The 13,921-nt window shown below is 42.5% G+C and overlaps 1 protein-coding gene across 1 annotated transcript in view; it reads left to right on the top strand.

Moving 5' to 3' along the window:
• Positions 1 to 13,921, top strand: part of HPSE2 (heparanase 2 (inactive)) — a 678,034-nt gene that overhangs the window by 644,135 nt on the left and 19,978 nt on the right. Inside the window, exon 11 of the mRNA XM_036886477.2 lies at positions 4,244 to 4,390. Coding sequence (XP_036742372.1) covers positions 4,244 to 4,390 — 147 coding nt within the window. The remainder of the gene's footprint in view (positions 1 to 4,243; positions 4,391 to 13,921) is intronic.

Here is a 13,921-nt window from a genome sequence, read left to right as displayed (position 1 = left end):
TCTTACACAACACAGAAATTCCTTTTACAGTCTCCCTGACAGTCATGCAGCCTCTGCTTGGATGCCTCACTGCCTCTCACGGCACTCTTTCACATTGTGGGTTGTTTCTGACTGTTAGAGCTTTGCCTTTTATGACTGAGTTAGGATAAAAAGTTAGATACTCATACCAACACCAGCAGGTGCTTCTCTGCTTTCTGTTCTAGAATTAACAAATTAGGTCCCTGGCATCATGGCAGTTCTCACCCTGGGTCTTCTTGTTCAGAGAATAAGTAAGTTTGGGTTGGGAAACCTTCTTCTTTATGAACTATTCTGCTGAGACAATGTATGTTTCGGAGGAAAAGCCGAGGTCTTTAGCCAAGTTCAGAACCAGTTGGAACCTGGTGGATATTGAAGCAAAATTGAGCCTTTTGGGGTTCAAGTTCATTTATTATTGGAAAAACATGACTTCCTGTTTTTCAGAAGAAGTTTTTTTAAAGACTCATAAAAAAAGGTTCCTGAGGCTTCTTGGACATCAAATGGCTCTTACAAAACAATATTTTGATGAGTTAAGTGTAAATGAATCAGAAACATGTGGATTAAATTTCCCTTAAAATACACAGGGGCTTTGAAATTAGGGGAAAAAATGTTTGGCAAAACATGGCCTGACTTTCGCCGAACCCAAGAACTTTGAATTAGATTTGAAGACAATGGACCAACCCAGTTTTCAAATATTGACTTGCACTGAGAATGACCATGGGCTCCAAAGCATTGTCTTCCCTTCCCTTTCCTAGTCCTCCATCTTCACTGGGGACATTTCTAGAACAGTGACTGTTTTTATCTGGAAGCCAAGATGCACCCCCCACTTCTTACACCCAGGATCTTCCAGTTCCTTCCTTGCCCCACTCTCCTCCTGTGGCAGCACAGAGAAGAAGTCAGGGAGCAAAAGAATAGCCAGAAAGATGAGCTCCAGATACGTGGACTCTCTGCTGGTGGAAAAGTCTCACCATGAGTGAGACATGGGGCAGAAGGTATTCTACCAGACAGAGAGGGGCATTCATTAAGAGAACCACAAGCCACCTGGACTTGACAGCATCAGAAGGGCAGCAACCGTCTGCAGTCCACACCTTCAGTCAGGCCCCATTTTCTTAGGGAACAGAGACTCCTACGAGATTATTTTTCTGTGGGCAGAGAATATTCATTCTTCAGGAATCTCCTTCTTCAGCTCTGTACTTTCAGGTTAGTGCTGCACTCCCCATCCAAGAATGTGTCTTCGCAGCCAAAAGTCCTCTGCTTAACATCCTTGCCCATCAGCCAAGCAGGGAAAGGGATGGCTCAGGCAGTCTCAGTGCCAGTTCCTGCCTGAGGAGGTTCCCTGAGTCCAGTAGGAGCCCCGGCACAGTTGGCCTCAGGGCTGCCTTCCACTACTGGTTTGTCTCCCCCAGGCGAGCGATGCAAGTGGAAATCAGACCATTGCCAAGCAGCATGAGAAGACTGCTTTCCCTGCGGTAATTTCAGGTCTCCCTCCTACCCACCATTTCCCCACATCTCACCATTCTCCACAGTCTCCAAGGGCTCATTCTTCCCAGCTCTGCAGAGGAGAAACTCAGAAAAGCATGCAGCTGTCTTCTCCACCGTTGGCCTTCAAGAAGGGTATTTGAGGGTAGTTAGCAAAAGGGTTTACCACAGTCCAGCAAAATTGGTACACACACATGCATACTTTTGCTCACACTCTGAAGCCCAGACTACCTCTAGTTAATATCTTCCTCAATTCTGCACAGAGCTCAGCTAAGCTTAAAGCCCACCGATGGGCTACAGTCAGCATTCTTTAAGGATTGCAAACACTGACTCAGCAGCATCTTTCTTCAGAGTTCTGGGGACACAGTCTGCTCAGATAAACCGGCATTCTCTTCTAACCTAACTCACTGGGTTCCAAAAGCTAGCTTCAGGGGATTGAGAAGGATGAGGACAAGGAACCAGATGAAAGAGTCATTTAATAATTTATCAGAATATCAATTCAGGCATCCAAAGCCACTGAATATAATAATGTATCCTCCTACAAATGCAAAAAAAATCATCTGACACACAGCCAGGAGGACATTACTTTAGGAAGTCATCTCATAACCTAATGTATTGCTCTAGGTAGTGGTTCCCAAACCCAACGCATATACCAAATATCCCAGAGAGATTAAAAGAGAGAAAGAAAAAAAAGCAGATTCCCAGGCCCAACTCAGAAATAAATTGAACCAAAATCTCCATGGATGAACCCTGGAAGCTGTAATTTTTTTAAAAACCCAAGTTATCATATTGACCTGTCCTTGGTTACCCAAATCTTAATAGCACCTTTAGAAGCAGAGATGAGTGACCCACAGAGGCTAAGGGGTGCTGTTTCTGCAAGGAATGGTATTTTCCTCTGGGCAAAGCTGACTTCGAGTTTCTCTGAACTCCTCTTTTGAAGGCAGGACTGGGTCATTTTTTTCTGTTTCCTCTCATTAACCCATCCAGATGGGGTCCTAAGGGAACCCTTAGAAACAAAGTCTATTTTCCTACAAGAGAAAAGGAAATCATTACAGTTTTGTTGATACGTGCTGAAAGGCTCTTGCATGTAGGCATATAGTTCTGAACATCCTGCGCTGCTTTAAAAGGATTACAAAATGGTGAATAGTTTTATAACCTTGGGGTAGGAAAAAGGCCAAAAGCAGAAATCAAAAAGTTCAATAAATTTGACTACATTAAAGTTTTAACGTTAATACATCCAAGTACAAGGTAAACAAACTGAATTGATCAAAGAAAACTGGGGGAAATTTTGCAACATACATGCAGACAAATGATCACTATCTTTAATAAATAAATAGTTTTTATAAATCAATAGAAAGGCAAAGGACATGGTCAACTTACAAAAGAAGAAATGAAACAAACAGGCAAATGAAAAAAATGATGCACCTAGTATGAATTTTATAAAAATACAAATTAATACAACATTGAAATCCCATTAACACTCTCAGGTTAAGAAAGATATTTTAAAAGGTGAAATCCAGTGTTCTTACCAGTATGAGGAAATGGGCACTCTTATACATAGCTGCTCTGAGCAAACTGGCACAAGCTTTCTAGAGTTAATATCAAAATTATCAAAATGTGTGTATCAGTCAGGATAGGCAAGGTTATGTTATGATAAGGAACCTCCAAATCTCCATGACTTTCAATAAGAAAATATATTTCTCATTTAGGCTGCTTGTCTGTCAGGGCTCAGCTGTAGCTCTGCTCTATATCATCTTCATTCCAGGATGCAGATCAATAGAGCAGCCTCTGTCATCTGGCAGAGGGAGAACAGAAGTAGTAAAACAGAGGCTCTCTCTTAAAGGTTCTGCCCAGAGGTTTTAACATGTCCAGTCACATTTCATTGGTTAAAGCCAATCATGTGATCACTTGAGGGTTTAATAGAACAGGGACATAAACTCTTCCTACAGGGAAGGGCACCACTGGGAATGAACCAGAAGATTTGGTGAGGAATCATACAATATATATTATGCCCCTTGACCTAATGTTTCCAACATCCAGGACTTTATGCATCAGAAATAATCATGATGTACAAAACGTTTATGTACAGTGAAATCCTTCATCATATAATTTATATGGCAAACATTGAAAACCCCCAAAAGTAGGAGGTTAGTTAAACAAACTGTTCCTATTATTGAAGACTATAGCCTTCTTATGTAAGTAGAGAAATATATCATAATAACATGGGAACATATTTAAGATGTTCATGAACTGAAGAATTTGTGTGAATAATGTGATCCCAATTACATAAAAACTGAGAAATATATGCATATGTATCAAAGTACTCAGTAAATATTTCTCAAATAAATAAACTAAAAAATACTGGAAGGATATAACCAAAATGTTATCATACCTCAAGATACTTAAATTGTGGAGGGATTTTCTTTTTCTTCTTTGTGTTTCTCTATATTTTTCCTTGTTTTGAAATCACTGTTTTAATTCCACACTCAGAAAAAGATACTTTGTTTTCTAAAATCATCACAATACATTTAAACAAAAAGAAAAAGCGCATGGTGGGAAGTGGGTATCTTCTTTGCAGGAAACCACAATAACAAGGCCTGTCTTCCAAGATCTAGTGTGGCCAAGAACCATAAAATAAGTGCCTTTTCCTGAGGTAGTCCTGTTTCATGCTGTCTATAAATTACTTAGAAGCATCTAACTGACCACTTTGTTTCCATCTTTTCCTACTTTCTCTCTCTCCTGATCTCAGCCACAACTATGTTCGAGGATCCATTACACTTTTTATCATCAACCTGCACAGATCAAGAAAGAAAATCAAACTGGCAGGGACACTCAGGGACAAGCTTGTACACCAGTATCTGCTACAGCCTCATGGACAGGAGGGCCTTCAGTCCAAGTAAGTGCCAACCTGGAAATAGGAGCAAGCGCGACAGGAGCTGGTTGGGGAGGGGGCTGGAGTAGCTCCTTTGCGAAGAGCACTGGGGTTGCTGTTAAGTCACGCAGGGGCTCAGTGGGATGGAGTCAGGAGACTGCTGACTCCCTTTGAGACTTTGGTCAAGCACCTCCCTGTCTCTAGGCCTAAATACCTCAACTGTAAAGTCAAATGGTGGACAAAATATTTCTCAGCCAGGGCACTCTGGCTATCTGGGCAAGACAGTTCTTCATTATGCAGAATGGTCACATTTCAAGCTGTTTTGCATCCTTGGTCCCTGTCCACTAAGTGCCAATACCACCCCCTAGTCCCGTGACAACCCAAAACACTAGCGTTAAGAACCGTGTCCCTTTCAGCTGTAAAATGTAACTGTATAACATATTCCTCAATGCTTTAACTCACTGTTTTGTCATCATCTACAAACCTTCTGGGGCTAGGAGGGAACACTGGACAAAGGATCCCAAGTTCAGAGAGAAGGAGTCAGATCTGCCCCTAACTTTGTAACTGTAGGCATATCACCTCTTGGGATCTCAGTTTCCTTATCTGAACATTAGGAGAGAAATTACATTCTGGGGGCTTTGTGGCCCCTGCAAACCCTATAAATACATGACTCTGAGATACTCTCTGCCTCCCTCAGTCTCTAGGAGAGACTGTTGGCAGCACTGCCCTTAACCACCAGAAAGCAGCAATGGGCTTGGCCACGGGCGAGGCCACCCCAGCTCCCTGAATAAGGCCTCCCAGGAAGGACGTGGGATGTTGTGCAGACTGGGCGCATTCCCATTCCATTTTTAATGTTTACCAAGTTTAACAAAGCTGTAAACTTGGAGCAGGTGGCTTGCACTCCCACAGCCGCCCACAACTATTTGCGCTGATTGCCCACCGTTCCACTGTGGCCGTGGTGGCTGGCGCTTGGCTTCCAACTGTCTGTGCGACGGGAACAAAACACAGTCTGGGGAGCCACTTACTGAGGCTCGGTAGCCCACCCTAGATCTGTAATTTTCAGTATTGATTCACATACTGACTCTTTTTTCTGGCTTCTTATACACTCTGTCTACTTTTCTTTCCTCTCAATCCTACCTGTATTTGGAGAACTCTGTTGAGCAGTTGATCCTCTCTCTCTGCTTCCTGGTAGTTCGTGACCAGCTGAATTCCTGGTCTTCATCCTAGACAGGGTGCCCAGGTCTGGTCCCAGCTTTGCTAAATAATCATTTGACCTGGACAAATCCTTTAGTCCTCACCCTTGGCCCTCATTTTCCTCATCTACAAAATTCGAGGGCTGTTGTACATTTGGTAAGATGCCTTCCAGCTCTCCAGTTCTCATCCTGAGTCTGTTTGTCTAAGGACTGTGAGTATGCTGGTCTCCCACTGCCATCCAATAGTGACCTGCCAACTCTGGCAGAGGGGCTCACTCCTCAGCAGCAGTTGTGATAGTTGAGGGTTCTCTGGAGCCAAAGAGGTTAGGAGCTGAGCCTGCCCAGTATCAGGAAGATCACGTGTACTACGTGGAGGGAACTGACCAACCGCCTTAGTCTAACAGGCTGAGCTCTCAATCCCTGCCCTGGCTGTGTATCTGAGACAAGTTACACAATCTCTATGAATCTCAGTTTTCTCATCTGCACAACCTCCCATGTGCAGAGGAGTACGTGAGGTTATCTATGTAAAGTTCCTGACACATAGCAAATGCTCAGTACATGTCCATTGCCTTGCTGTTCCTCAGCTCAGGACTCTAGCTGCCTGGCGAAGAAGATGAGAACAACTGCTCTAAGATGTTCTTCAAACGTGGGGTCTTCTGAGATTTTTAGGATAATGTGTGGATAAGGATTTGTTAAGATTATGATAAAAAGATGGGATAAAAATTGCATAAATGCAAAGCCATGAAACATGAGGTGATGGTAGTTAGAGGGTGGCATCATTTTATGAACTTGTTTCCCCACCAACCAAGGGCACTTCAACCCTGTTTACTCCATTTTTATCCCTCCTCTAGGATTTCTCCTCTGATGTTTGACCCAGGCCACACCTCGGCTCCTGTCCTGCCTATACCTGTCCTTAAGTGTGGCTCAAGTGACTCTCACTAGCTACCAATGTGTTGTATCTTGCAGTTATGCTGTCTTGTTCCTCACCTTGTCACCACACTGCTGAGGAGGTGTGTTGTGGCTTTGTTGAGAATATCGGAGGGGAACAGAGTTAAAGAGAGTTCCATTCCACAGGGGGCCTGAAGAGGGATCTGGTAGTACCTACTGAGATCAAATAACAGTGTCACTTAATTGGAAGAAGAGGCAGCTAGAGTCAGAGGGCCTGGATATGGATCCAGTTGCCTCCATTTATCTATGTAATCAAACCTCAGCTCCCTTACCCGTCAGATGGGGTTATTGTGAGAATCAAACGAGAGCACGTGGGTGACACGAACCCTTCTACAAATGAACAATTCACATACCTATGCATACACATACATATATGAATATAAATACAGACTAACATGTCTGATTTTACACACCCTGGATTAAAGGGCGTTTGGATGGAAGTCAAGAGAACTGGATTTCAGCCCTAATCCTGTGCCTACCTCCCTGTGGAGCTTTGGGCCCTTCTCTCATTTCTCTAAACCTGCTCCTCTCCTATAAACTACTGCTAGGGTAACACCTCTCCCGCTCTAGACCTCGGTGGCTATGCCCTGTGCTTTGCCATCTGGGATGTAAGTGGCTAGGCAGGCACTGTCATGTGCATGTTCAGTGCCCCATCCAGTGCTCTGCTGCATAATTACTAACAAGATCAAGGGCCCTCAGTGGTTCTGGGATGGGGGACTCACAGGAAAGGGGGGATTTCTGTGCAGCAGACTCCGCAGGAAAGGATGAAAGGAAATGCTAGGAAGTGATTTCAGCCTTCTGTGTCTCCTTCACTCTTTTATAAGCCCCCGGGGCTAGATTTTGTGTTCTGTGTCTGCTGAGCCCTTGCTGGAGCCATGTTAGCTCAGAAAGGGGTGGAAAGCTCTGGGAGCCGGGGAACCTGTGATTGCTCTTGTCTGGAGGAACCAGGATGAGGATGTAGAGCAAGTCAATGTGCCATTTAAGCCACCAGTTGGATGTTTGGCCTGGGCTTTCAGGAGTAGGGAGATGCTGGCAAAGTCCTTAGATTTTGTTGAGAACATGGGGTAATTCTCATTCTCTTAGAGTTGCCATCAGGGCTGGAAATACTTGAAATCTCCCAAAGGGTTACTTCTATGCGAACTCAAGGCTCAGGTGTGCCAGAGGGCACCTTGGGGTCACTAATCGGGCATCGCCTAGGCAGCCACATCCACAAATGAGGGTCTTGTTTCTCATCTCACTGAGTGAAGCAATCATAAAACTCACCACTTAAGTCTTGACTCTATGTAACCGAGAGTTCTCATTCTGGGAACCACACATAGGTGGGTGCCCTCTACCCTATAGGGTAGGAGAAGGAAAACGTAGAAAACTGCAGTGTGCACAAGAGAAGGGTATTCTGTGTTTGGAATACATATTTTTTAAGGATGGCTAAGGAAATGGGGAGATTTAATTCACAGAAGAAAAATAAGGTGAGTCATGAGGACTTTCTTTAAATATTCAAAGCACTGCTAAGTGAAAGAAAATGGATTTGGCCTAGAATCTTCTCAAATGACAGAAAACCAGGGAGTGCAGTTTTAAAGAGAATGATTTCACCCCCAAACAAGCTCATTTTCTAAAGGCTTGCCGGTCTGACCAAGGACGGGACAGGCTTTCTCAGGAGGCAGCCTGTTAGTCAGAGTAAGCAGCCATCTCAGAGGTGCCCTTATACCTCACTCGGGGGGAAGCTGAGGTAAGGGGTTACCGCTTCCCTTCAGACCCTAAAATCCTGTTTTTCTCTTCCATTCTCCCTCCTCCCACTCCCACTTCACTTTGGGGGCTTTGTGGTCACCAGCAAAGTAGCTCCTTCAAGCCACTAAAAGGCCACACAAAAAGGGAGCGGTGGTAATATCCGGCTTGTTTTTCTCCAAAAAGTCTCCATCTGCAAGTCCCTCCCCTGCCCTGCTCCCTGGTCGCTCACCTTCCTGGGAGGAAGACCGTAATGGTACTTCCCCTCCTGGATGAATCAAAGCACACCTTTGGTGCAGCTTTCCAGCTACAAGGGAGAAAATCTGCCCAATACCTCATGTGATCACAAATCAATAAACACTGTCCTCTAGGGAATCAGTTCTACCCAAGACCTAAGTTTCTCCAGAGTCTTTCAACAAACAGAGAAGCAACATGAAGTTGGGCCAAGTAAGTCAACTTACACCAAAAGACACAACTCACCTTTTTAGGGAAAAGTCAAACTAAGAGCAGGTGTTTGGTCAGATCCCAGTGGCCTTCCCTATGTATCTTGTTCAATTCCATTTGGAAGGAAAACTATCCAAAAACTAGAAATGAAGGAAACAACTTTCATCACATTGGCTGCTCTATTCTGACACACTGACCTGGGGGAATCAGCAGATGCTAAGAATCCTGGGATGAAATGACATTTTGAGGTGATCTGGTTCATTCTCCTGCCCTCAGATAGTCTCTGGCTAAGCCATCTGGACCAGAAGATGCTCTGTGTTTTAAGACCTTTGGGGAAGGAGTGGCCATTTTTTCCATCCTATCTGAACAATTAATTCTATAAGAACATTGTGAGGCCTTCTGTGCTAATGGCTGACACTTTATATATAATAAAGAGCTTTAATACCCATTATCTCATTTAACCTTCTGAACAGCACCAAGAAACAAGTGGAACAAGTCCTGCCTCCCTCCCCTTTTAGGGTTGAAGAAACTGAGCCTTAGACCATTAAGTGACTTATTCAAGAGTCACACAGCTATGAAGTGACAGAGCTGGGAAATATCTAGCATCCAGTTCTCCTGGCCCCAAATCTAGTGCACTTTCTTCAACACTGTGCTACTCCAACAGTCTAGTAAGATAAAATGATGACATATTGACAGATACACAGCATGGATAACTGAACTCTGTCATGATGCTGTCTGGATTTGTTTCATCTTCGGCTCTTCACATAATGAATATATTTGAGGAGTATTAGGTTACTCAGCAATGTTCTCTCCCTTAGGCTAACTCACCCCAGTTCCATTAACTTTTCGTCCCAAGTCCTAATTTCAGATCCTTCTTAAAAATTCTTCTTGGAGTTGCTTCTAAGACTATGTTTCCCAGTCACAGAATTTTAGTAGGACCTTTTTTCTTCTCAGCAGAATCGGGTAATTCCCTTGTGTCTTCCACACGCCTCTCAAACAAAGGGAGTATTAAATGCCAGGAGTGACTCAAATTACTTTAGTTTGAGGTCTATAAAAATCAGTCTCAGCTTTCTATATTCTGACCCCATCCCCAGGCTCTGCCAGCTCCTCTGCACCTGACAGGCTCCTCCTCGGAGGTGCATCACTGAGGGGAAGGGGCTGGCAGGGGAGGCTTACAAGGACGCTTTTACTGAGGTCCTACTTGGCGCTGAACACAATTAGTTCCTTTTCAACAATCCAACTTGCAATAGCAATTAATATAGCTAAAATTTTAAATGAACTGTGGTCTCATAACTATAACAACTCAGGAACCCCAAGTACACAAATTCAGAAGAAAGTCTGAACGTGAAGTTAAATGTGACTGCTTCAGACCAGAATGTCCCTTGATCTTCCTAATGCCAGACCCCATCCTCACCTAGCCTTCAAGAGCTATTTAATGTGGGCTGTTTGGTAGGGGAGCAGATTCTGAGGTCCCTGTCCTCAGAAAGCTCATCTCTTTTTTTTTTTTTTTTTTTATTGAAGGGTAGTTGACAACAGTATTGCATTACATTAGTTTCAGGTGTACAACACAGTGATTCAACATTTATATACATGATAATTCTAGGTACCAGGTATCACCATACCAAGTTGTTACAATATTTTGACTATATTCCTTATGCTATACATTACCTCCCGGTTACTTATTTATTTTACAATTGGAAGTGTGTTTATATATATATATATATATATATATATATATTGTGAGGGCATCTCTCCTATTTATTGATAAAATAGTTGTTAACCACAATAAATTTCTGTATAGGGGGGTCAATACTCAATGCACAATCATTAATCCACCCCAAGCCTAATTTTCGTCAGTCTCCAATCTTCTGATGCATAACGAACAAGTTCTTACATGGAGAACAGATTCTTACACAGTGAATAAGTTCTTACATGGAGAACAAATTCTTACATAGTGAATAAGTTACATGGTGAACAGTACAAGGGCAGTCATCACAGAAGCTTTCGGTTTTGCTCATGCATTATGAACTATACAGAGTCAGTTCAAATATGAATATTCATTTGATTTTTAAACTTGATTTATATGTGGATACCACATTTCTCTATTATTATTATTTTTAATAAAATGCTGAAGTGGTAGGTAGATACGAGATAAAGGTAGAAAACAGAGTTTAGTGTTGTAAGAGAGCAAATGTAGATGATCAGGTGTGTGCCTGTAGACTATGTGTTAATCCGAGCTAGACGAGGGCAATAAACATCCATGTATGCAGAAGATTTCTCTCAGAACATGAGGGGGGTGAGGTTCTAAGCCTCACCTCTGCTGCTCCACATTTTCTCACCAGATGGCCCCCTGCGACTGTGCCTGTCTTAGGTTGTTCCTCCCTTGAGGAATCTTACCCGTCTCTGGCTAACCAGTCATCTTCCGGGGCCATACAGGGAAATGTGAAGTTGGTAAGTGAGAGAGAAGCCTTATTGTTTGAAAAGGTTAGCTTTTTACTTCTTTGCATATTTATGCCCTGTGGCTTCTATGCCCAACATTTGTCTTGAGGTATCTTTACCACTTGGAAGAATTATGATACTCGGTAAATTCGACATGTGGCACGAGTTCTATTTAAAGGTTGTGATTAGGTAGGAAGAAGAAAAGCTATAGAAGTAGCAGGCAGAAGAAAACCTGGGAAGATTGATTATTTCTTTGACATATCTTCTTGTAGAGTAACTTCAGCATGGATAGGTTTTAAACTACTAATTAAATTGTGCACACACATTAACATAATAGGAATATAGTTACCTAACCAAAGCATACCTGTAATTACCAGCCATCTCCAGTGAAACCAAGAAAACCAGTTAGGCACCTTAGGCATTTGTGAAAACTTATCTATGATATGGTGGATATTGTCCGACTGAACTTAAACAGTCTGAGAGAATTCAGATAAACTAGAACAACCCATTCCTGGGGACTGTTCATATCCCATATGTTCTTTTAACGATAAATAGTCTGTGGTTGTAAGATTTTGGAGTGCTACAATTTGCACTTCTCCTAATTCTTCGTTGAGTTCCAACAGTATAAATCCAGTCCAATTTTTGTTTTACTGTATGCACAGGCCAGCTTAGATATCTCCTTCATCATTCCCATGGCAAGTCCAGGAACTGGTGGGATGAGTGCATCTACAGCTGTAGCAGTGCGTGGATCTTTGTTGGGGTTTTTTTTTTTTTGCTGATCATCTTCTGTCATGAGTCTTCCCGAGAGTGCTGATGTTGGAAGTTCTTTTTCATATCGTATCTTAGTTCATTTTTGGAGTAGCCAAATTAGGCTTTGATCCTCTGTATAAACACAAACAGACCCTTTGCCTACACTTTGATAGGCCCTTTATATCATTGTGTAGAACTCATTAGAGGTCACCACATAGGAACTGCTTTTTTTTTTTTTTAATCATTAATCTACACTTACATGACGAATACTTTGTTTACTAGGCTCTCCCCTATACCAGGTCCCCCCTATATACTCCTTTACAGTCACTGTCCATCAGCGTAGCAAACTGTTCTAGAATCACTACTTGTCTTCTCTGTGTTGTACAGCCCTCCCCTTTCTCCCACCCCACTATGGATGCTAATCTTAATACCCCTCTTTTTCGGCCCCCCCTTATCCCTCCCTACCCACCCATCCTCCCCAGTCCCTTTCCCTTTGGTACCTGTTAGTCCATTCTTGAGTTCTGTGATTCTGTTGCTGTTTTGTTCCTTCAGTTTTTCCTTTGTTCTTATATTCCACAGATAAGTGAAATCATTTGGTATTTCTCTTTCTCCGCTTGGCTTGTTTCACTGAGCATAATACCCTCCAGCTCCATCCATGTTGCTGCAAATGGTTGGATTTGCCCTTTTCTTATGGCTGAGTAGTATTCCATTGTGTATATGTACCACATCTTCTTTATCCATTCATCTATTGATGGACATTTAGGTTGCTTCCAATTCTTGGCTATTGTAAATAGTGCTGCGATAAACATAGGGGTACATTGGTCTTTCTCATACTTGATTGCTGCATTCTTAGGGTAAATTCCTAGAAGTGCAATTCCTGGGTCAAATGGTATGTCTGTTTTGAGCATTTTGATGTACCTCCATACTGCTTTCCACAATGGTTGAACAAGTTTACATTCCCACCAGCAGTGTAGGAGGGTTCCCCTTTCTCCACAGCCTCGCCAACATTTGTTGTTGTTTGTCTTTTGGATGGCAGCCATCCTTACTGGTGTGAGGTGATACCTCATTGTAGTTTTAATTTGCATTTCTCTGATAATTAGCAATGTGGAGTGTCTTTTCATGTGTCTGTTGGCCATCTGTATTTCTTTTTTGGAGAACCGTCTGTTCAGTTCCTCTGCCCATTTTTTAATTGGGTTATTTGTTTTTTGTTTGTTGAGGCGTGTGAGCTCTTTATATATTCTGGACGTCAAGCCTTTATCGGATGTGTCATTTTCAAAGATATTCTCCCATACTGTAGGGTTCCTTTTTGTTCTATTGATGGTGTCTTTTGCTGTGCAGAAGCTTTTCAGCTTAATATAGTCCCACTTGTTCATTTTTGCTGTTGTTTTCCTTGCCCGGGGAGATATGTTCAAGAAGAGGTCACTCATGTTTATGTCTAAGAGGTTTGTGCCTATGTTTTCTTCCAAGAGTTTAATGGTTTCGTGACTTACATTCAGGTCTTTGATCCATTTTGAGTTTACTTTTGTATATGGGGTTAGACAATGGTCCAGTTTCATTCTCCTACATGTAGCTGTCCAGTTTTGCCAGCAACATCTTTTGAAGAGACTGTCATTTTGCCATTATATGTCCATGGCTCCTTTATCAAATATTAATTGACCATATATGTCTGGGTTAATGTCTGGATTCTCTAGTCTGTTCCATTGGTCTGTGGCTCTGTTCTTGTGCCAGTACCAAATTGTCTTGATTACTATGGCTTTATAATAGAGCTTGAAGTTGGGGAGTGAGATCCCCCCTACTTTATTCTTCTTTCTCAGGATTGCTTTGGCTATTCGGGGTCTTTGGTGGTTCCATATGAATTTTTGAATTATTTGTTCCAGTTCATTGAAGAATGTTGCTGGTAGTTTCATAGGGATTGCATCAAATCTGTATATTGCTTTGGGCAGGATGGCCATTTTGACGATATTAATTCTTCCTAGCCATGAGCATGGGATGCGTTTCCATCTGTTAGTGTCCCCTTTAATTTCTTTTAAGAGTGACTTGTAGTTTTCAGTATATAAAT

Source organism: Manis pentadactyla, chromosome 8 (genome assembly GCF_030020395.1).
Source record: "Manis pentadactyla isolate mManPen7 chromosome 8, mManPen7.hap1, whole genome shotgun sequence".
Taxonomy (NCBI): domain Eukaryota; kingdom Metazoa; phylum Chordata; class Mammalia; order Pholidota; family Manidae; genus Manis; species Manis pentadactyla.
Note: the sequence above shows the minus strand (reverse complement) of the source record. Positions and strands in the feature narration are given on the sequence as shown.